Source organism: Neophocaena asiaeorientalis, unplaced genomic scaffold, assembly GCF_003031525.2.
Source record: "Neophocaena asiaeorientalis asiaeorientalis breed wild unplaced genomic scaffold, Neophocaena_asiaeorientalis_V1.1 scaffold229, whole genome shotgun sequence".
Classification (NCBI taxonomy): domain Eukaryota; kingdom Metazoa; phylum Chordata; class Mammalia; order Artiodactyla; family Phocoenidae; genus Neophocaena; species Neophocaena asiaeorientalis.
The window spans coordinates 5,387,958-5,411,921 of record NW_020174096.1 but is presented as its reverse complement, the minus strand read 5'-3'; the positions used below and the strand labels follow the sequence as shown (position 1 = coordinate 5,411,921).

At 42.9% G+C, this 23,964-nt stretch overlaps 1 protein-coding gene across 3 annotated transcripts in view; it reads right to left on the bottom strand.

Moving 5' to 3' along the window:
* Positions 1 to 1,918, bottom strand: part of PTGER4 (prostaglandin E receptor 4) — a 14,155-nt gene extending 12,237 nt beyond the window's left edge. Inside the window, exons 1-2 of one of the 3 annotated variants that reach the window (XM_024754599.1) lie at positions 1,780 to 1,918; positions 299 to 1,211 (exon numbers count right to left, since the gene is read on the bottom strand). In XM_024754599.1, coding sequence (XP_024610367.1) covers positions 299 to 1,168 — 870 coding nt within the window. In that variant the 5' untranslated portion in view covers positions 1,169 to 1,211; positions 1,780 to 1,918. Of the gene's footprint in view, positions 1 to 298; positions 1,212 to 1,354; positions 1,619 to 1,667 lie in introns of those variants that run through there. The other 2 variants (XM_024754600.1, XM_024754601.1) reach the window with 2 other exon arrangements.
* Between the last annotated feature and the right edge of the window lie 22,046 nt (positions 1,919 to 23,964).

The window sequence follows — 23,964 nt, the reverse complement described above, 5'->3', positions numbered from 1 at the left end:
GAGAGAGAGAGGGAGAGAGAGAGAGAGGGAGAGAGAGAGGGAGAGAGAGAGAGAGAGAACCCGGCTTTCGGGGAAGGAAACGGCGATGTAGGGGAAAGGCACCTGCTGCATCTCTTTAGCGACGGGGCCTAAAAAGAGGTCGGGGCTGCTCTGAGAAGCAGACCGTGCAGATCCAGCCCCGACCTGGAGGAGACGCGTTGGTGGCCGAGGAATGAGAGGAAGAGGAGGGAGCGGGAGATGGAGGAGGGAGGTGGATGCAGGAAAAGGGCCAAGTGGAGCCCTGGCCCCAGCCACTCACCACAAGCGGGATGGAGCAGATCAGTACCACTAGGGAGGTGGCGATGAGTAAGATGACCATCTGGATCTCGGCGCCCGCGATGCGGCGGAAGCTCCGGCGGCGGCGAAAGTCGCTGAGGCGCGGCAGGGCGGGGGAGGCGGCGGCCGAGGAGCCCCGGCAGGCGGCCTGGACCACGGCGGCGGTCGCGTGGTGCTGCTCGGTGCCCAGCGAGGTGCGGCGCATGAACTGACGGTGCATGCGGAGCAGCGCGCCGCACACGAGCACGTTGCAGAGCACGGTGGCGAGAATGAGGAAGGAACTGAAGCCCGCGTACATGTAGGAGAAGGCGGCGTGCGCCGTCACATTGGTGGTCCAGTCGATGAAGCACCAGGTGTCCGGGTACTGCAGCCGCGAGCTGCCGAGGCCCATGTTGGGCAGCGCGCAGAAGAGCACGTTGGACGCGTAGACCGCGAAGAGCGTGAGGCCCGCCAGCCTCTTGTCCACGTAGTGGCTGTAGAAGTAGGCGTGGTTGATGGCCAGGTAGCGCTCGATACTCATGGCACAGATGATGCTGAGCCCCGACAGGCCGAAGAAGAGCAGGATGAAGGTGCTGTACTCGCACAGCGCGGGGCCCCCGGGCCACTGGCCCTTCATGTACGTGGCGATGGTCACCGGGCTCACCAGCAACGTGCCCAGCAGGTCGGTGACCGCCAGCCCGCATACCAATGTGTAGAAAGTCGTCTCCTTTTGCTCTTTGCGCGACTTGCACAGCACCACGATGGCCACCAGGTTGCCCACCACCCCGAATATGAACATAACCGCCGGGATGGTCACTGGGCTGTTCAGTCGGTCGGAGGCCAGGGCGGATGCATTGCTTCCAGGGGTGGCCATGGTGGTGGCCGGCGGTACACTGCCTTGGAGCGCGAGGCTGGGTCTGCGGTTGGTAGGAGAGAGACAAAGACGCGGTGAGCGGAAATTACCACTTGCGAAAAGGTGTCAGACCCGCGCCCAAGAGACAATATGCTGATGAGACCAGGGGAGCAACTCGATCCTACATTGTGGATTGTAGCCACTTACCAACTGCGGCTACCGAAATCTCCAGGCTCCGGATACGTCCTGCCAGCAGCACCACTCTACTGGCATTAATATTTATACGTTAGTACTGCCATTCTCTCCTCCTCCAAGCCAACTCATCCACTGCCAAGATGAACAAGACTTATCTCAAGGGAAAAGTGTTTTGCTCGTTTTCCCGACAGATTCTGAGTCAATAAAAGTCTCACTGAAACCAGGTTACGGAAGATAATTTGGAGAGCGCGCTCTTCCCTCCCTGGCTCGGCTCAGGGGGCGCCCGCCCACCGCTCTCTACCCAGTGCCTCCAACCCTATCTCACCTGTGGTAGCCGCGGAGGTGGCAGCCACGTAAGCCCCCAGGGTCAAGCCTCGGATATCCTGGACACGCCTTCACCCTGCCCTCAGCCTTGCCCCGCTCAGTGTGGAGCTTACCAAGCCTTTGCCTTCTCAGAGCCTGCTCTCGGTGGCTGCCAATTTTCCGGTACAGGGGTCAGAGTGGTCAGCTTTCAAAAACTTGGAGAACCAGAAGGACAGCGAAATGGGTCAGTGAAGCCTGATCTTGGATTTTTTTTTCTTTCTCCTTTCCTTCGTTTCTTCAAAGACGATCCAAGCTTTGCGAAGCCCGCGGGTCTTGTCCGCGGACGGACGGCGCTCAGGTGTACTGCCGCGCGCGCAGGTGGCACCGAGCCTCGATCCCCAGCTCGGGCCGCCTTCTTTCCCAGCCCCAAGGCAGCGCGGGCGGCTACCGGGACTGGCGGCTGCAGCTGAGGCCGCTTTTGGCGCCCTGGGGGCGGCTTGAGGTCCACTCGGCCTGAGGCTCTGACCTGGGGCCGTTCATCTTCCTCTCGCGCTGCCTGTTTGGAGCTCCGCTCTTGGCCTTCCAGCCTCTGTACAAACTTTTCTCCTGCTTCAAGTTTCCCTGGCGGAGGCGGGGCCACACTGTGCGCGGCCCGGGCGCCCATTGGCCAGACCGGGAGGGGGCGGGGCGCGTGCTAGCTCCTCTGCGCGGCGAGGAAGCTCCGCGGGCTGGAGGGAGGGGCTCCGGGCTGCGCGGATCCCACCGCGCCTCGGGGGGCGGCTCCCTGCTGCTTTCCCGCCCTCCGACGAGGTAGGGGAGGGGGTGTTGGAGACTTGGTCCTCTCGCCTCAGGCAGGTGGTGCGGAGAAGCAGTGGTCCGCGGGAACCCTGGGGAAGCCCCAGTGCTCTTCTGTGCACCCTCTTAGGTACTCTGAAGTCGGCATCCAGCGGGGCCAGCTCTGAAACCGGCATCTCTTCTTCCTCACTGCCTCCCGCTCCAAGTGGGCTGTTTCTCGCACCTACATCACGCGGGTCGCAACATCTGGGTGCTGGGAAGGGAGGTCAGCGGCTTAGGACTCTACTTTGGAACGCCCGAGGTGTGTGTGTGCGCGCGCGCGCGCGTGGCCAGGGGAGAAGAAACAGGGTGTGTGCGCGCGTGACCCCGGGTCAGCAGTAGGGTGCGTGCGACGGTTGTGGTGGGTGGATGGGCGGGTGGGCGCCAGGCATGGGCGGGGAAACAACGAAGAATCCCTCTTCTAACCATGAAAGCAGTTAGTTGGCAGCGCCCAGGCCGTGGGCTGCTCTCGGTAGGGCAGTCCCAGGCAAAAAATAGGAGCCGGCACAGCAACCGCTCCCGGCGCAGGTGGCAGAGCCCTGCGACTGCGGAGAGGTGGCGCGCGGTCCCCCAGGGGAGGGGTAGTGAGGGGGAAGGGCTGCCTGTCTAACCGCGGAGGCCTTTCTCCTCCTCCGGGGAACTTCTCCGCCTGGTGACAATGGTTAGACTGAGCTTCGTGTCTTGGCCCTGTTACGTTCGTGTTTAGATACCTTCAACACGAATCCTTGGAAAGGCTGATGCAGAGCGAGACTGGGATTTGAAAGTTTTTCGAGTAAAGGAATCAACTCTAACCCTGGTCACCTCTTGGAAAAGCCCAATTGCTCTACCTTTTTACTTTGAATTACACTATAATTTCTTCTGTGATGGGAACAGTTTTTTTGACGACGCGTTATTCACTTCTTTCTGTTCTACCTCCTGAAGTAAGAACTGAAAACTAAAAAAAGTGATTGTAAAACTTTATGGCATAATTATAACTGCTTCACCATTTTTTTTTTTAAACCATGAAGTGAGATTGTGTGAGCCTTCACAATTTCAGTTCCTAAGAAAACCTCTTTCCAGGGGTTGTATACATGTATTTTAACATATTGCATCTCCTCACAGGGTAGGTAAATAACTTGATTCTTCTTATGATGAGCAGGCACTTATGCCTTAAATATTATTTCATGAATGAACAAACCTAAGAATTTATCTGGTTCTCCAGTTATTCTCAAATGACACAGTAACAAATAAGTAATAGGAGAAACAAAAGAGGGCATTCCAGATTTCAACTAGTTACAGGACATATTAGAATTGAATTTACACATTTTGTGTAAGGTACCATATGGATATATTGATACATCACTCTGTTGTTTGTATTGTTTCCTCATGAATATCAGGGATTCAGGAAGAAAAACACATTTGTTAGCCAGTATAAAATAATTGATGGCTATTTGTCAGTTTCTCGGAGTCTTAATCATCACTATAACCACTCCTGTTGTCTGTGCTTCCCATGAGTAGTAAGCTCTCGGATTGTGTCAGCACTGAAATCAAATCAACACTAGAAAAAGGAAACTGCACCTTCTAACCCCCAGTCTTCTCTGACCACATTGTATCACTATTACCCTGTCAGGTGGTTGTCAGTCACAATATGAAGACAAAGTGGGAAGTTCCACTTATAATCAATCACTTTCTGCTAATAAAAATTTTTTTTCCAGTTCTCTTTCCACTTGAAGTTCCTAAAATGGAGAACAAGTAAGATTAGTACTTGTCAACTTTTCACGATGAAAAGTATATTAAATGTAAAAATTTAGGCGCGCTGTTGAGCGAATTAATATTACAGGTGTTCGCATGTCGTTGATAAACTGGGCTTGTTATCAATAGAGCTGTGCTTCTTACTAGTCCTTTACATTTTATTTCCACAGTAGCTTAGGAAAATGAAAATAAATAAGAATCCAGAATACAAGACTAAAAAAATGTAGGTTTACCTGTAACTTATTTTGGTGCATGATTCTTAAAACTTAAGTTTAGCCTTCAGAAGTAGAAGTTGAAGATTTGGGAAACAAATAATTATTTCATTTTCTTAACTTGAAAAGCTGAGACAGTGTAGTTCAGTTTCCCTCACACTCTGCCAGGAATCTACATTGCACAAGGAAATGAAGAATCGCCATGATTATGTGGACAATTCTTATCACTGTTTGTATATTTTAATGAAAAGATTTTTTTTCTAAGCATTGTTTGCTATCCTCCCTTGCAGTTGCTGCCTCAGTCCCTATTTCTCTGCACTGGAAGCTCCTAGTTCAGTTCTTTAGAGCTGTCATTAAATCCTCTCTGAAGGTTTGCACTAGTCTAAGAATGGCCTGGCTGATCAGTTTGATTGCGCTCTGCTAGCTGATTACTTGACTACTCTTTTAAGTAAATACCATAAGGGGGGAGCTCGTTTAAAAGCACAGTCTGCTTGTAGGGTACCAACCATGTTCCCTTTGGCTGAATCTTCCTTGGGTCAAAGGAATGGGTAACAAAGGGGCTAATTCCTGGAAGGAAGGCAGCAGGATGAATCACATCTGGCCTGGACCCCCTACTAAGCCGAAGTTGGCCACATCTTAGAGCGTTTCTAAAGCGCTAACATTCACGTAGCAAAGCCTGTGCAAACTGTTTGCTCTCTGTCATTCTGGACAGGCCGTTACGGATATTCAAAACAGTGAAAAAAGCATCTATCTGGTACAAATAACACAGTGCCTTTGGATACATCTGCCTTCTACACCCTCACCCAGTTGGTTCAGTAAATTAGAAGCATGGCATTAACCTGACCTTGGGCATGAAAAGAGGTCCACGGTTGTGGTTGTGGTCCTAAGGACTGCCCTCCCTTTTTAGTGGTGCATTTCAAATATGCACCTAATTATTTTCATTTTATAAGCATAAATTTTGTGCTGAGTCTAGTGCTTGGAGTTGTTACACGTGTCAGTACTGCGATTAACTCCCCAGCGTCTTCATGTGGAGATAAATTACTGCTGTGGAGGCTGGTGGCCACCAAGTGACAGCCTCAGGCTTGCCTTCTTCTCCGACAGTTAACACTCGTCAACGGCATGGCTTTCTACCCTTTTATTCTTCCCCATTTTTTTCTCCAAATATTTCACTGCACTCCCATTGTGAACCGGACTAATGGACAAAGAACGGAGATCACTTACCTAGTGTTCCTCATTTTTGAAGATACAGGTGGAGAGATAAAGCCTTACGAGTCCAGGCATCTCTTCTACAGGAAGATGGACATTCTGATTATATTTTAGTTTCTTCTCACACCCCCAGTATTTTTTAGCACTTCAGAAAATAACACAGGGACTCCCTGGTTTAATCATCAACACCAGCGTCATCTGTAGCTTGTTGGCTGCTTTCCACGGAGCTTTCTCAATTGCACTCGCATGTGTTCTTATTAGCAACCCCTGAGGATGTTAGGTAGGTGTGATGGAGACTCATGTTTCACCAAATGCTGTTTGCATTTCTGCTTTAACACATAGCTGGATGGTGTTTCCCAGACTTCTTGTGGTCAGGTAAAGCCCATGTGACTGTATTCTGGCCAGTGGAAAATGGGAGGATGTGATATGTGCCACTTCCAAGCCTGGTCCCTAAAAGACCCTGATCCTCTGTGCTCTCTGTCTTCCCTTTTCTGCCAACAAGATGCAAGGCCCTGGTGTATGGCAGAACCACTAGATAGAAGTTGACCGGGTCTCTGAATGCCTGCATAGAGTAGGGACCTCATTCCAATCCCAGCGACCTTCACTGGACAATGAAGTGCAAGAGAAATAATCCACTGAGATTTGAGGGACTGATTCTTTGGTCAGTTAGCTTATACTGACTAATACAGCATAATTGGAATCATCTGTCTTCAGTAATGAGCTTGTGGGCACAGAAAAGCTATGTGACTTAAAGGCACAAAAATTAGTGAGGCCAGCTGAAATTTATCCAGTGCTTAGTCAGTGAGGCACTGTGCTGAATGATTTATGCATATATCATTTAATGCTCACAAGAAACCTATGAGGAGGGTACTACACTTAGTAGGCCCAGTTTACAGATGAGCAAACTGATATTTGGTTAAGGAATGTGGAGTCTTTCTTAAAAGACTACACAGCATCTGGGGATGGTGGTGTGAAGGGTCCCACAGTGTAAGTGGCTGCTGGTTGAGGCATCCTTACCATCTTGGTTAGGTGTGACCTTGGCTGAGTTTGCTGCTGCCAGTCGTCCTGTTGACTCCTTGTGTGACTGATTGTTTTCCAGTAAATTATTTTCCCGCTTAAATTGACCATACTCAGTTTCTGTTGCTTGCGAATAATAACCCCACACAGCACAGAGAGGTTGAGTAAATTACAGATCACAGTAGTGATAAATGGCAAAGATTTTTTTTTTTTTTTTTTTGCCCGCTGTTGTGGCCTCTCCCGTTGCGGAGCACAGGCTCCGGACGCACAGGCTCAGCGGCCACGGCTCACGGGCCCAGCCGCTCCGTGGCATGTGGGATCTTCCCAAACCGGGGCACGAACCCTTGTCCCCTGCATCGTTTTTTTTTGTTTTTTTTTTTTTTTTTTTTTTTGCCCGCTGTTGTGGCCTCTCCCGTTGCGGAGCACAGGCTCCGGACGCACAGGCTCAGCGGCCACGGCTCACGGGCCCAGCCGCTCCGTGGCATGTGGGATCTTCCCAAACCGGGGCACGAACCCTTGTCCCCTGCATCGGCAGGCGGACTCTCAACCACTGCGCCACCAGGGAAGCCCAATGGCAAAGATTTTAATCTAGGTCTGTCTGATCCCCAAACCTCTATCCCTAACCTCTATATTTCTTAGCCCAAACTGGAACTCCAGCCATATGACTCTTTGTGTTCTTTTTCTCCCCCTCAATATCATTGGCCTTGGGATAAAGAAAGTCTGGCTTCAAGGTCATAGTAGGTAAGTTACGTTGCCTAAGCCTTAGCAAAAAGGAGTTTTTACTAAGTTGGTTCCTTTGCAGTTTAAGTAATATAGTAATCCATACAAACAAAATATCTGGCACATATTAAAAACAATAGTTACTATTATTACGTACAGTTATGTTTCCTAAGTTTATTTCTAATGAGTATATGATTAGTTGTTGTGCATAAAATGTTTAGAGGGCATAATAATAAGTTGAGTATATATTATTTATTTATTTATTTATTTTTCTGTGGTACGCGGGCCTCTCACTGTCGTGGCCTCTCCCGTTGCGGAGCACAGGCTCCGGACACGCAGGCCCAGCGGCCATGGCTCACAGGCCCAGCCGCTCCGCGGCATGTGTGATCTTCCCGGACCGGGGCATGAACCCGTGTCCCCTGCATCGGCAGGCGGACTCTCAACCACTGCGCCACCAGGGAAGCCCGGCACTAGCAGTTTTTGCAGGACAGGGTCCCAGTGGTACCCTGGATAAGCTGATGCCAGGTCAAGGGACCCCATAGCTATAGATAGTATCTGGTAGGAAAAGCTGAGTCCTTATGCCTGTCGAAGAACAGCTTCTTTCCTCACAAGGATGCTTGTTCTTTTTCTTTCCATTTTTTACTGGAAATGTTCCCCTCCTCATCCTCCTCCCCTCTGCAAGGTCCCTACATTGGCTCCCTGCTTCCAGGCGGGTTTGCATTCATTTCTCCCAAATAAATGTGCTTCAATTCTTCTTATAAACATCTCAAAATTTAAAAATTGGAAACTTATTTTGGAAGAAAACCAGATGAATTCTGTGTCTGGGTAAAATTCTCTAATATCACCTCAATAGCTAGACTGTGATTACAGCCAATATTAGGTATACCCTTGAGAAATTATCTAATAAAGTTAATCAATATAAGTAGGCAATAAAAATCATCTCTTTGGGGGCTTCCCTGGTGGCCCAGTGGTTGAGAGTCCGCCTGCCGATGTAGGGGACGTGGGTTCGTGCCCCGGTTCGGGAAGGTCCCGCATGCCGCGGAGCGGCTGGGCCCGTGAGCCATGACCGCTGAGCCTGCGTGTCCGGAGCCTGTGCTCCACAACGGGAGAGGCCGCGACAGTGAGAGGCCCACGTACTGCGAAAAAAAAAAAAAAAAAAAAACTCTTTGAAAGTAATTCTTTCCTTTTCATCAAGGGAAGGGAAGGAGATTGCCTAAATTATCTGAATTAGTACCTTAATTCTCTTTTTGTGATTATATACACAACTAGTCTTTGGATATTTGGGGCTAGGCCCAGGCAAAAATAAGTTCTATCAAAGTAATATAGGGGGCTTCCCTGGTGGCGCAGTGGTTGAGAGTCCGCCTGCCGATGCAGGGGACGCGGGTTTGTGTTACTGCTAGTGCCCTAGCACAATGCGTGGCACATCCAGAGTAGAGTGAGTGTTCAGAACTTACCCTCTTGACCTTTGTCATCCATACACATTCCACTTTGCATCTGGTCTCACAGCAGTCTCTTCACTTCCAGTACCTATATGCATATAGATACGTATCCAACCTAAAGAGACATACACAGAAGTTGCTGCCCTCATACCACCAATGAACACATCCCTGCATGCATCCTCAGACACAGATCTCTCCAGCTGACCCAGAACATGGAAAAACATGTTTTCATTCTTCCCTGAGCAAGGTACTTTACCTGGTGTACTCATTGTACTTGAATTGACCAGCCACAGACATTTCTTCCTTTCAATCTGCCATTCATTCATCCATTCAACAAGTACTTGTGTAAAAGGCTGGGTTAACCTCTGAGTGCATCCTTTGAACAAAATAAACAGTTCCTGCCCTCACACAGCTTACTGTGTAATGGGGGAAAGCTTACTGTCCAGAAAGGAAAACAGACATTTAAATAAGCACACACACTTCGATATTTACAACTTGGGATCAATGCTATGAAAGAAAAGAAAGGACAGCCTTCATTTATATTTGAGAGCAGGAATGGCCATTCTGAAGAGGTTGTATCTTCTAACCAGGGTATTGTTTGTTTCCCTCCAAAATGGCTGTCTAGTTAACAACAGGTTATCTTCCATTCCAAGTACAGGAAGTTTTAAGCATATTCTGGCTCAGAGCTTCACATCCACTCTGTCTGATGCCTCAGAGAAGACAGGTACACATCCTACAGGCCAATATCTAGAACAGAGAAGGTTTCTGAGAATTCAGACAACAGATCTTAAAGAAATTAGGAGCTGAATAACCCGAGTGAGGTGCATTGAAGTAAAGGAAATCATCAAAGTTTGAAAAGAGGAAGCTATGACCAGAGAAAATCTGCCACTTGACTGTGAACTCCTGAAACAGAGGTTCAAAGCTCTTAACTGGGGAGGGCGAGGTGGGAGGAGAAATGAAGCAGGATTGCTTTCTGAGGATAATACCAACTTCACTGTCTGTTGAAGTTCAAGCCAAAATTAGTCTCAGGCCTGGCCTGCTCCTTGCATTTCAGGTTAGGAAGTATTGGTCACAAAGGAAACTAAAAGTATAATTAAAACTTTGCTGTGGTTTAAGAAGGCCTAAAGGTATGAAAGTCACATTCAATGAATAAGGCTGTTCGTTTTATAGGAAAACAAAAAGCTACAGTGCTTGATCTAACAAGAAATGAGATTTGATTGTATAAACAGCAATTTTAAAATAAATTTATTTATTTATTTATTTATAGCTGCATTGGGTCTCCGTTGCTGCTTGCGGGCTTTCTCTGGTTATGGTGAGGGGGGGCTACTCTTCTTTGTGGTGCGTGGGCTTCTCATTGCAGTGACTTGTCTTGTGGAGCACGGGCTCTAGGTGCATGGGCTTCAGTAGTTGTGGCTCGCGGGCTCAGTAGTTGTGGCTCGTGTGCTGTAGAGCACAGGCTCAGTAGCTCCGCAGCATGTGGGATCTTCCTGGACCAGGGTTCGAACCCATGTCCTCTGCATTGGCAGGCAAATTCTTAACCACTGCACCACCAGGCAAGCCCAGCAGCAATTTTTTTAATATGACTTTCTGATGTCAAGTTGCTTTGTGTATCTTCCTATAAAATAATAGATTATATATTAAAAGAGCTGTAAAATTTGCCTAAGACATTTCTGCAGTAAGATTCATTCATTTAATGTAACAGAAGAAAAGCAAGTACATTTTTGAAAATTGAAGTATAGTTGACATACAATTTTATGTTAGTTTCAGGTATACAACAGTGATTTGACATTTGCATACATTATGAAATGATGACAGACATATTAACCATCTGTCTCCATACAGAGTTATTACAATATTATTGACCATATTCCTTACGCTGTATATTACATCCTGTGGCTTATTTGTTTTCTAACTGGAGGTTTGTATTTCATAATCCTCTTCACCTATTTCTCCCCACCACTCCCGTCCCCTCTGGCAGCCATCCATTTGTTCTCTCTCTCTCTGAGTCTGTGTTTGTTTTGTTTGTTTGTTTGTTTTGCTTTTTAGATTCCATATATAAACGAGATCATACTTTGCCTTTCTCTTTCTTTCTTTCTGATTTATTTCATTTAGCATAATACCCTCTAGATCCATTTTGATTGTCACAAATGGCAATATTTCATTTTTGTTATTGCTGAGTAATATTCCATTTATTTTGTGTGTGTGTGTGTATATATATACATATATATATTGCACATCTTTTATCTGTTCATCTATCGATGGACACTTAAGTTGAAAAAGCAAGTACATTTTGAAGATATTGAACGTGAGGACTGAGAATTGAATACGAATTCTTTTTCTCTCAGTCGCGAATTAGTGTAAAAGTGTCAGTTGCTAAGAAGTAAAAATTTTGTGAAATTTTAGTAGCTCAAAGAACAGCATACACTTCTCAAAACTGTCCTGTTGTGTTAATGATTTGTCTTCATCTCTGATCCTATTACACTGATGCTGCAGGGATTTTAAAAGATCCGCTGACAGTCTAAATTGTCTGAAGTGTAATTCACTCTAAACTATATAAATTGAATTTAAGCTTTGATAGCAGTCACTTCTTACTGAGTGTTCTACCTATGGATTAAACTTTTTCTTATAGCCAAACAAACTGTCAAAAGAAAAAGTATTATTTAGTTTTGTTTTCCTTTTCCTGGCTTGCATCCCATTTAAAATTTTGTTTTCCAAATTGAACATTAAAAAATAATGCCACAAAGGAATAGAAATAAAATATATCTTCCTTTTGAGGAAGAGGCCATCCTCTAGGTGAGGTTTTGCCTGGACTCACATAATTTTGGAGATCCTGTTTACAGACTCCTTTAGGTTCTTATATGTTGCACAGTCACTGGGACTTGAAGGTGTGGTGCTAGAAGTGCCCATTTTATGAAGTGTTCATAAGTCCGTGATTGTCAAAGCAAGTCCAAAGGTCTCTCTTTTTGGCCCAGATGACAGACCAGTCAGCTTTAAACCCCAAATCAAGTCTTTTAACCCTTGCCAAGGACTGGCCTTAGGAAAGATTAAAAAATACATTTAAAAAAATTCAGTACATTCTATTTATTAAAGATTTTCTCTTGCTATGTTTTTCTTTAACATTTTTATTGGAGTATAATTGCTTTACAACATTGTGTTAGTTTCTGCTGTATAACAAAGTGAATCAGCTATATATATACATATATCTCCATATCCCCTCCCTCTTGTGTCTCCCTCCCACCCTCCCTATCCCACCCCTCTAGGTGGTCACAAAGCACAGAGCTGCTCTCCCTGTCCAATGCAGCTGCTTCCCACTAGCTGTCTATTTTACATTTGGTAGTGTATATATGTCAGTGCTACTCTCTCACTTCGTCCCAGCTTACCCTTCCCCCTTCCCGTGTCCACAAGTCCATTCTCTACATCTGAGTCTTTATTCCTGTCCTGTCCCTAGGTTCATCAGAACCTTTTTTTTTTTTTTAGATTCCATAAATATGTGTTAGCATATGGTATTTGTTTATCTCTTTCTGACTTACTTCACTCTGTATGACAGACTCTATGTCCACTCATCTACAAATAGTTCAATTTCGTTTCTTTTTATGGCTGAATAATATTCCTTGTATATATGTGCCACATCTTCTTTATCCATTCATCTGTCAATGGACACTTAGGTTGCTTCCATGTCCTGGCTATTGTAAATAGTGCTGCTGCAATGAACATTGTGGTACATGTCTCTTTTTGAATTATGGTTTTCTCAGGGTATATGCCCATAGTGGGATTGCTGGGTCATATGGTAGTTCTATTTTTAGTTTTTTAAGGAAGCTGCATACTGTTCTCCATAGTGGCTGTATCAATTTACATTCCCACCAACAGTGCAGGAGGGTTCCCTTTTCTCCCCCCCCTCCAGCATTTGTTGTTTGTAGATTTTTTGATGATGGCCATTCTGACCGGTGTGAGGTGATACCTCATTGTAGTTTTGATTTGCATTTCTCTAATGATTAGTGATGTTGAGCATCCTTTCATGTGTTTGTTGGCAATCTGTATATCTTCTTTGGAGAAATGTCTATTTAGGTCTTCTGCCCATTTTTAGAATGGGTTGTTTGTATTTTTGATACTGAGCTGCATGAGCTTCTTGTATATTTTGGAGATTAATCCTTTGTCAGTTGCTTCATTTGCAAATATTTTCTCCCATTCTGAGGGTTGTCTTTTTGTCTTGTTTATAGTTACCTTTGCTGTGCAAAAGCTTTTAAGTTTCATTAGGTCCCATTTGTTCATATTTGTTTCTATTTCCCTTTCTCTAGGAGGTGGGTCAAATAGGATGTTGCTGTGATTTATGTCATAGAGTGTTCTGCCTGTTTTCCACTAAGAGTTTTACTGTGTCTGGTCTTACATTTAGGTCTTTAATCCATTTTGAGTTTATTTTTGTGTATGGTGTTAGGGAGTGCTCTAATTTCATTCTTTTATATGTAGCTGTCCAGTTTTCCCAGCACCACTTATTGAAGAGGCTGTCTTTTCTCCATTGTATACTCTTGCCTCCTTTCTCAAAGGTAAGGTGACCATATGTACAAGGGTTTATCTCAGGGCTTTCTATCCTGTTCCATTGACCTCTGTTTCTGTTTTTGTGCCATTATCATACTGTCTTGATTACTGTAGCTTTGTAGTATAGTCTGAAGTCCAGGAGCCTGATTCCTCCAGATCTGTTTTTCTTTCTCAAGATTGCTTGGGCTATTCGGGGTCTTTTGTGTTTCCATACAAATTGTGAATTTTTTTGTTCTAGATCTGTAAAAAATGCTGTTGGTAGTTTGATAAGGATTGCATTGAATCTGTAGCTTGCTTTTGTTAGTACAGTCATTTTCACAATGTTGATTCTTCCAATCCAAGAACATGGTATATCTCTCCATCTGTTTGTATCGTCTTTAATTTCCTTCATCATTGTCTTATAGTTTTCTGCATACAGGTGTTTTGTCTCCTTAGGTAGGTTTATTCCTAGGTATTTTATTCTTTTTGTTGCAGTGGTAAGTGGGTGTGTTTCCTTAATTTCTCTTTCAGATTTTTCATCATTAGTATATAGGAATGCAAGAGATTTCTGTGCATTAATTTTGTACCAGCTACTTTACCAAATTCATTGATTAGCTCTAGTAGTTTTCTGGTAGCATCTTTAGGATTCTCTATGTATAGTATCATGTCATCTGCAAACAGTGACAGTTTTACTTCTTCTTTTCTGATTTGGATTCCTTTTATTTCTTTTTCTTCTCTGATTGCTGTGGCTTAAACTTCCAAAACTATGTTGAATAATAGTGGTTAGAGTAGGCAACCTTGTCTTTTTCCTGATCTTAGAGGAAATGGTTTCAGTTTTTCCCCACTGAAAATTATGTTGGCTGTGGGTTTGTCACATATGGCCTTTATTATGTTGAGGTAAATTCCGTCTGTGTCTAATTTCTTTTTATCATAAGTGGGTGTTGAATTTTGTCAAAAGCTTTTTCTGCATCTATTGAGATGATCATATGTTTTTTCTCCTTCAGTTTGTTAATATGGTTTGTCACATTGATTGATTTGCATATATTGAAGAATCCTTGCATTCCTGGGATAAACCCCACTTGATCATGGTGTATGATCCTTTTAATGTGCTGTTGGATTTTGTTTGCTAGTATTTTATTGAGGATTTTTACATCTGTGTTTGTCAGTGATATGGGCCTGTAGTTTTCTTTTTTTTGACATCTTTGGTTTTGGTATCAGGGTGATAGTGGCCTCGTAGAATGAGTTTGGCAGTGTTCCTTCCTCTGCAATTTTTTTGGAAGAGTTTGAGAAGGATAGGCATTAGCTCTTCTCTAAATGGTTGATAGAAATCACCTGTGAATCCATCTGATCCTGGGCTTTTGTTTGCTGGAAGATTTTTAATCACAGTTTCAATTTAAGTGCTTGCGATTGGTCTGTTTATATTTTCTATTTCTTCCTGATTCAGTCTCGGAAGGTCATGCTTTTCTAAGAATTTGTCCATTTCTTCCAGGTTGTCCCTTTTATTGGCATATAGCTGCTTATAGTAATCTCTCATGATCCTTTGTATTTCTGTAGTGTCAGTTGTCACTTCTTTTTCATTTCCAATTCTGTTGATTTGAGTCTTCTCCCTTTTCTTCTTGATGAGTCTGGCTAATGGTTTATCAATTCTGTTTATCTTCTCAAAGAACCAGATTTTACTTTTACTGATCTTTGCTATTGTTTCCTTCATTTCTTTTTTATTTATTTCTGATCTGATCTTTATGATTTCTTTCCTTCTGCTAACTTTGAGTTTTTTTGTTCTTCTTTCTCTAATTGCTTTAGGTGTAAGGTTAGATTGTTTATTTGAGATGTTTCTTGTTTCTTGAGGTAGGCTTGTATTGCTGTAAACTTCCCTCTTAGAACTGCTTTTGCTGCATCCCATAGATTTTGGTTGCCGTGTTTTCATTGTCATTTGTTTCTAGGTATTTTTTGATATCCTCTTTGATTTCTTTAGTGATCTCTTGGCTATTTTGTAGTGTATTGTTTAGCCTCCATGTGTTTGTATTTTTTACAGACTTTTTCCTGTAATTGATATCTAGTCTCATAGCATTGTGGTCAGAAAAGATACTTGATACGATTTCAATCTTCTTAAATTTACCAAGGCTTGATTTGTGACCCAAGATATGATCTGCACTGAAGAATGTTCCATGAGCACTTGAGAAGAAAGTGTATTCTGTTGGTTTTGAATGGAATGTCCTGTAAATATCAGTTAAATCCATCTTGTCTAATGTGTCATTTAAAGCTTGTGTTTCCTGGGCTTCCCTGGTGGTGCAGTGGTTGAGAGTGCCCCTGCCGATGCAGGGGACATGGGTTCGTGCCCCAGTCCAGGAAGATTCCACATGCCGCGGAGCGGCTGGGCCCATGAGCCATGGCTGCTGAGCCTGTGCGTCCGGAGCCTGCGCTCCGCAACGGGATAGGCCACAGCAGTGAGAGGCCCGCGTACCGCAAAAAAAAAAAAAAAAAGCTTGTGTTTCCTTATTTATTTTCATTTTGGATGATCTGTCCATTGGTGACAGTGGGGTGCTAAAGTCCCCTACTATGATTATGTTACTGTCGATTTCCCCCTTTATGGCTGTTAGCATTTGCCTTATGTACTGTAGTGCTCCTATGTTGGGTGCATAAATGTTTACCCTTGATATAAATTGTTATATCTTCCTCTTAGATTGATTCCTTTATCATTATGTAGTGTCCTTCTTTGTTTCTTGTTATAGTCTTTATTTTAAAGACTATTTTGTCTGATATGAGAATTGCTACTCCAGCTTTCTTTTGATTTCCATTTGCATGGAAAATCTTTTTCCATGCCCTCACTTTCAGTTTGTATGTGTCCCTAGGTCTGAAGTGGGTCTCTTGTAGACAGCATTTGTATGTGTCTTGTTTTTGTATCCCTTCAGCCAGTCTATGTCTTTTGGTTGGAGTGTTTAATCCATTTACATTTAAAGTAATTATTGATATGTATGTTCCTATTACCATTTTCTTAATTGTTTTGGGTTTGTTATTGTAGGTCTTTTCCTTCTCTTGTGTTTCCTGCCTAGAGAAGTTCCTTTAGCATTTGTTTTAAAGCTGGTTTGGTGGTGCTGAATTCTCTTAACTTCTGATTGTCTGTAAAGGTTTTAGTTTCTCCATCGTATCAGAATGAGATCCTTGCTGGGTAGAGTAATCTTGGTTGTAGGTTTTTCCCTTTCATCACTCTAAATATGTCCTTCCATTCCCTTTTGGCTTGCAGAGTTTCTGCTGAAAGATCAGCTGTTAATCTTATGGGGATTCCCTTGTATGTTATTTGTTGCTTTTCCCTTGCTGCCTTTAATATTTTTTCTTTGTATTTAATTTTTGATAGTTTGTTAGTATGTATCTTGGTGTGTTTCTTCTTGGATTTATCCTGTATAGGACTGTCTTCGCTTCCTCGACTTGATTGCCTATTTCCTTTCCCATGTTAGGGACGTTTTCAACTATAATCTCTTCAAATATTTTCTCAGACCCTTTCTTTTTCTCTCCTTCTTCTGGGACACCTATAATTTGAATGTTGGTGTGTTTAATGTTGTCCCAGAGGTCTCTGAGACCGTCCTCAAGTCTTTTCATTCTTTTTTCTTTATTCTGCTCTGTGGTAGTTATTTCCACAATTTAATCTTCCAGGTCATTTATCCGTTCTTCTGCCTCAGGTATTCTGCTATTCATTCCTTCTAGAGTATTTTTAATTTCATTTATTGTTTTCATCATTGTTTGCTCTTTAGTTCTTCTAGATCTTTGTTAAACGTTTCTTGAATTTTTTCCATTCTATTTCCAAGATTTTGAATCATCTCTACTATCATTACTCTGAATTCTTTTTCAGGTAGACTGCCTATTTTTTTCTTCATCTGTTTGGTCTGGTGGGTTTTTACCTTGCTCCTTCATCTGCTGCATATTTCTGTGTCTTCTCATTTTGTTTAACTTACTGTGTTTGGGGTCTCCTTTTCTGAGGCTGCAGGTTTGTAGCTCCCATTATTTTTCGTGGCTGCCCCCAGTGTGTGAGGTTGGTTCAGTGGGTAGTGCAGGCTTTCTGGTGGAGGGGACTGGTGCCTGTGTTCTTGGGGGTGGGGCTGGATCTTGTTTTTCTAGTGGGAAGTGCCGTGTCCGGTGGTGTGTTGTAGGGTGTCTGTGAGCTTAGTATGATTTTAGGCAGCCTCTCTTCTAATGGGTGGGGTTGTGTTCCTGTCTTGCTAGTTGTTTGGCATGGGGTGTCCAGCACTGGAGCTTGCTGGCCATTGGGTGGAGCTGGGTCTTAGTATTGAGACAGAGATCTCTGGGAGAGCTCTCGCTGATTGATATTACATGGTGCCAGGAGGTATCTGCTGGTCCAGTGTCCTGATCTCGGCTCTCCCACCTCAGAGGCTCGGGCCTGACACCAAGCCGGAGCACCAAGACCCTGTCAGCCACACAGCCAGGTGCGTGGAGATTTTCTTGCCTTTTGGGAGGTCTGAGGCCTTCTGCCAGCATTCAGTAGGTGCTCTGTAGGAGTTATTCCAGATGTAGATGTATTTTTGATGTATTTGTGGGGAAGAAGGTGATCTCTACGTGTTACGCCTCCGGCATCTCGAAGGTGCCCCTGCAGTAGGATACTCCAGTAAAGATGCCATCCTCTGCAAGAGCTAGAGATGCAGAGGCATTTTTTTCAAAGGGTTTGTAGCTTGCCTTTTTTTTTCCTTTTTCTTTGTGCTTCGTCTAGTTTCACTTGTTCACAGGGTGCTTCATGCAGAGGCCTCTTACCTGGCACTTCAGATCAGAGTGCCTAGTGAGAACTGGCTCTGCTGACACCTCAGCTCGCGGGCCGGGCTGTGTGCCTCCCTTGCTGTTTTTAAAGGGTTAGTTTTCTCTCTTTGGATATTGACAAAATGTGCTTTTGCAGTTGACATTTTTTCCTGTATTTTTCTGAGATGAGGTTTTTGCAGGAGGGTTGGAGGATTGGTTCTACTGTTTTACACATCTGCCCAAGCATTCACTTTTACAGAAAGATGCCTGAGATCTCTGCTGCTTTATAAAAGCTCTATTTATTAGAAAGTGTTCAGTTCTGTCCAGGTGATCCCTACATTGCTCTGTAGTGATTAGTGGGACACTCTTTTTGTTTTTAGGAGTTTGAGGAAATCATTTGTCTTGCAAAGCCAGTATCAATCCTATGATCCCTGAACTAATGTGTTAATTGTAGTGGCATTTTAAGCTTGGGCAAATGCTAATGTCTTTTTCCCCCACTTCCATCTGTAATAATGATAAAAGCTTTCCTATAATTCAAATTAAGGCCCTCTCTTGGGAGCTTCCTTCTTATACAACTTCTCTCTGCTCTGCAAAATTGCCTCCTGCCCTTCTTAGGATAGCTGTCCCTGAGCCCTGAATCAACAAACCCAGGAATCCAGCAGGCCACTGGTCTAAAAGGATTGAGAGAGCAATGCCAAGCAGAGCTTCCCTTCTCTTTCCCCCTTTCTTTCCATTTCTCAGTAAATCAACAACCTCAATAACTAACATTTAGTAAGCACTAACCATGGTGCCAGGCAATGTGCAAAGTGCTTTTAGTGAATTATTTTCCCTATGGTACAAATAAGGACACCAAGAGAAGTTATGTAATTTTTCCAAGGTCCCAGAGCTCATAAGTGCTGTGGCAGAGAGTGTGTGCTGCTGACCACTGAATTACAGCATCTCTTCCTCCCCAGTGCTGACCAGGGGCCCACTCCTTAACACTTCACCCCATCCCTTAAAGCACAAAAGGGCAAAGCCGCCACATTTCAATAAAGGATAAAGGTAAAACTTCTCTGAGAAATGATGGTATACTTAGTTCAGCTACCCACCACCCATCCCTGGGTGCCCAGGAAGCGGGTCCAAAAAGCAGGAAGTAGAAAATTCTTCACAGTATTTCTGATTGGAGCTTATAGGCACTTATTTTAATTTTCTACTTTATGTGGAGTAGTTTACCACTTCTGCAACTACCAAGGGTATTTATAATAGCTTCTGTGAAGTTTAAATGATCAAATACTTCCTTATACTCTGTCTTATTCTGTTCACAAGCACCCAACCAAAGTCAGTTTTCCTGCTTAAGCTGAACCTATAAATGGATAAAGTGGAGAGTAGAGTGAATAACATGAAAAAAACATCGATGGAGTATAAACTATGTGCCAGGGATTATGCTAAACTATATTTATCTTAGATAAGCCTATGGTAAACCAACAAGGGAAGTGGCGTTATTGCACCTGCTGCTCTGTTGGGATGTAAAGTCAGTCAGAAAATCTGCATCTCTTTTATGGGAGATGGGGTAGGAATGGGCATAGGCAAGAAAGATTAGCATAAACTCAGATGCAAATGGGGGGAATGGGAGATACGTCACCTACCCCTTTTTGTCTTTCTATTCTCATTATAGACGTTTCTAATCCGCAGCGCCATTCCTTCCTTCAAGGGCTCACCACAATCTACTAGTGATGGCACAAGAGATGGAAACTTATTTGCCATGCTTGACCTAGCGTATGCTGTGTGTAGAATTGACTCCAAGAGACCCTAATACAAGGTGTTTTTGTAAACTTTGAAGATATGTTGATGAGGTCCTCCTTGCCTAGGTGATTATGGAAGGGCTCTGAAGATCTTTCATCCGGGATTTTTGCTTTGGAGGGCGAACTTTTTGCCAACAGAATATGAAAGGGATATAGCAGGAGAGAGATCATGATCATTAATTATGTAACTAGAAAAAAATCTCACCTAGGACAGAGGGTCCTGCAAGGCATATTCACCTATAAAAACAGTACTTCAAGAATGTCTGGAATGTATCTAACATTATCATACATGCCTTTCTGCAAAATACCCACATTTGCAATTCAGAGAGCAGCTGGACACAAACTGAAGAGGCAGGAACAGATTGTATTTGGGTCCAACTGTGACATTTAAGTTTTCAACTCTATGAACCAGCTAAATCTTCCATTACTTTAAATAGAATTTTGGGAGCCAAGTAGGGAGTAAATGATTTTAAAAAATAGATGAATTGCAATAATTAAAACCTAACTTTATTTAGTAGATACTTTGTGATGTTTAAACATACACAAAAATGAATATTTGGACAATTGAATCATTTGAAACCTATGGCTTAGAAGTTTGCTGTAATAACACAGCCCTTTGGGGAATATTTCCCTAAAGGATCAAACATTTATATATATTATCTCTATTTTATCTTTTGTTCTTGATGCTTGTGTATTTTAATAATTCTCACTCATATAAGGTAGGAGACACATTTTAAATTATATTTATACAAGTTGAACTCTTGTTTATCTCCCTTACTGAAAGAGTGAAACACTGTTTCTTTATTATGAACACAGTGCAGTGCACAATTGACTCTAGAACCAGAGAGAGGAGAAAACACAATCTTTAGTCTGTCTGTAGCTGCCTTAGATATTCGAGAGAATTCAGCTTATTCAGGATGATTCTGTTGCAGTGCATTAGTGTTTAATGTGGACACTTGCAAGAGCTGACTCATTTTTCTGAATGTTTTCCTGGCCTCCAGTGTTTGGTGAGGAACCTTAGAAGAACACAACTTTCTAGTTAATAAATATTTTTGAATGAGAACATAAAAAGCATTCTACAGAATAAAAATTTACTTGATAACTTGATAACCTCTGTAAGGTGTAGAGGAAGAATATATTGAGATTTTGTTGTTGGGAAAAAAGTAAGTATTTAAGAGTAATATACTCAACATGGTCTGTGACTTGGTGCATGGCTGGATGAAGGGATATCTTGTTCTTAACACATTAGCATTCTTCCTTACTAATGGACTGCTTAATTTCATTAACAGGAATACTGAAGATAAGGTATTGCAGCATTTTCTTTGCCTTGAGTCCTAGTTCTTAATTTTATTTGAAAATGCAAGAAAAGAAATATGTGTACACTTTGGCTTTAAAGCACTAGTTTAGTAGCTACGGGATGTTTTCCGCATGTTAACAAAAATACTTAAAAATGCCTAAGGATGATAAATACTTTTTAGTTTTTTATATCAAAGTATTTGAAAAGAGAGAGTGTGGGAAAGAGAGAAAGGAAGAAGGAAGGGAAGGGAAGGACCAGGAGAGAGAGAGAGAAAAAAAATGCCTAGGTGGTAAATCTGTTACACATTTTCCCATTGTTACACATTTTCCCATGGTCACATCCGCAGACCAGTGTGATGTTATGGACCTGTCACTCTTGAAGTCCCACTTAGAAGTCCCCAAGGCAACAAAAACAAGCCTTCATAAAAAGCCTGTGTGTTATCAACTACAATCAATAATGTAGGAGATTTGGATGACTTATTAGAAGTGATATATACGTTTTTAGTGTGCCAAAGTTATTGCACGGTTTCATTATAAACAAGGTGAGTTTCCTTTACCCAAGAGAATGACGTTTTGAAAATGACAAGAGGAAATATCGATTTTCTACCCATTCTTTTTTCCGACCATAAAAATATTCTAAGTGTTCTAATAGGGATACAAGGTAAATTATTATATACAGTATCTATTTTTGTAATTTATGGGCTCAAAAAGAAAAACTGGTGCCTTTTGAAAATTAATACAGCTCAGAACATGTTTTCAATACTGATTCTGCCTAGAAAAAAGGATTTCATGGTCAGATAAATTTTGGAAATATGGCACTATATTCCCTCTTTAGTTCCTGAGGTGTCTAACCATTGAAAAAATTCAAAGCTCTTTAACTTCATTTTCGTTAGCATCCCCTAGGTTTATTGATCTTGCTCTCTTTCCTCACTAATACCTATTAACATGATAAAGATTAGAATTCCTTGGAACACGTGTGGGAGATCTTTCCAAATATGGCAAAGGATGGTTTACTTTTCTGAGGAATAGTTCAGAGACAAACATTGTAATTTCAGTAGATACATATTTATTTTGATGTGTTAGGAAAAAGTACACATCTCATTCATGACTGAATGGATATTGTTGCTTAGAATGAAGCTGAGTTAATGTATGAGAAAGGAGTCTATTCAAAGAGAATATAAAGTGAATAATAGTAGAGATAATATATAGTGTGGCAAAATCATTCAGGTGAATGTCTGAAGATTGGGAAATGCTGGTTTTATCTATAAATACAGTGGTCCCCAACCTTTTTGTTACCAGGGACTGGTTTCTCGGAAGACAATTTTTCCATGGACCGGGGAGGTGGGGGATTGTTTTGGGATGATTCGAGCATCACATTTATTGTGCAATTTGTTTCTATTGTTATTACATTGTAATATATAATGAAATAATTATACAACTCACCATCATGCTGACAGGAGGTGGAGCTCAGGCAGTAATGCGAGCAATGGGGAACGGCTGTAAATACAGATGGAGCTTCACTCGCTCACCCGCCGCTCACCTCCTGCTGTGCAGTCTGGTTCCTAATAGGCCATGGACCAGTACCGGTCCATGGCCCAGGAGTTGGGGACCCTTGTATAAGTAGGTTGCAATACTTTGGATGTGCATATTCAAAACTTGGGGGGAGGGGGGAGTTAGTGCTCTGGTTCTGGCTTAAAATAATTTTGTGACCTGGGAGGAGAAGCCCGTTCTAGACCTCAGTTTCCTTGTAAATAGGGAGAGCTGGATTGGAGATCTATGGTTGACTTCAGCTCACCATTGTTGGTGTGACAGAAGGTTATCATGGTGGTCTGATCTGCTAGCCCCTTTATGCACTCTGAGACTCGGGGAGGGCTCTTTTATTTCTGCATAGCTGGAGAATTACAGCCTGCATTACTATTGTTACCAGGAAAATAGTGGCCAAATGTTGCCCTGACCACACCTTAGTGAATGAATGTTGACCAGGCTGTCATGCTGATGCCTTGGTTCCGGGATAGCAGTGGAGCAGAACGCTTCATTCTATGGCCTGCCACTGTTTGAGACGTACTTTAGTCTTTTTCTCAAAGTAGCCAAACCAGATTGCTGGATTTGAGCTACCTTTGTGTGAATGGAGCACCTTGCAGTTCAAGCTCCAGGGACATCCCTGTGTGACTGGCTGGAGGACTGGACTATCTGGAAGATAGAGCATACTCACTTTTTTTTCATACCCCCCCCCCACCATTTTTTTTGTTATTTTGGAGAATTGATACCATTTAATTTATTGAGTCTTCCAATCTGGTCTTGTTTTAAATTTTTAAAAATGTGACGTTTTGGTTACATTTATTGCTGGGGTTTTGTTTGTTTTGATTTTTGTTTGTGTTTTTAATGATCCTGTATTGTTTTGTGAATGAGATCCTGTGACCTATAACATTTCCTAACTGCTTATTGTTAGGGCAATATAATGTATTGGCTACGTGCACAAACGCTTTCAGGCTCTGTCACTTACTAGCTGTGTGACCTCACAGAGTTACTTAACCTCTCTATTCCTTAGGATTTTTTTAATCCTTGAAATCAGGATAATAATACTAACCTCCCTCAGGATTAAATGAGTTAATACATTAAAAAGCATTTAGTACAGTGCTTGGTACATAGCCCTCAAAAATTGTTAGCTGTTATTATTAGAGCTGGTGTCCAGGATAGCCTTGTCCCCTCGGACATCAATCCTGGGCTAATGGAACAATAATCAACCAGAGTCAGGTGACTAAAATTGCTGTTATAGATATCATCATTAATGTACAAACTCAGGTTGTTTCTCTAGGGCAAGATGAGCTAGC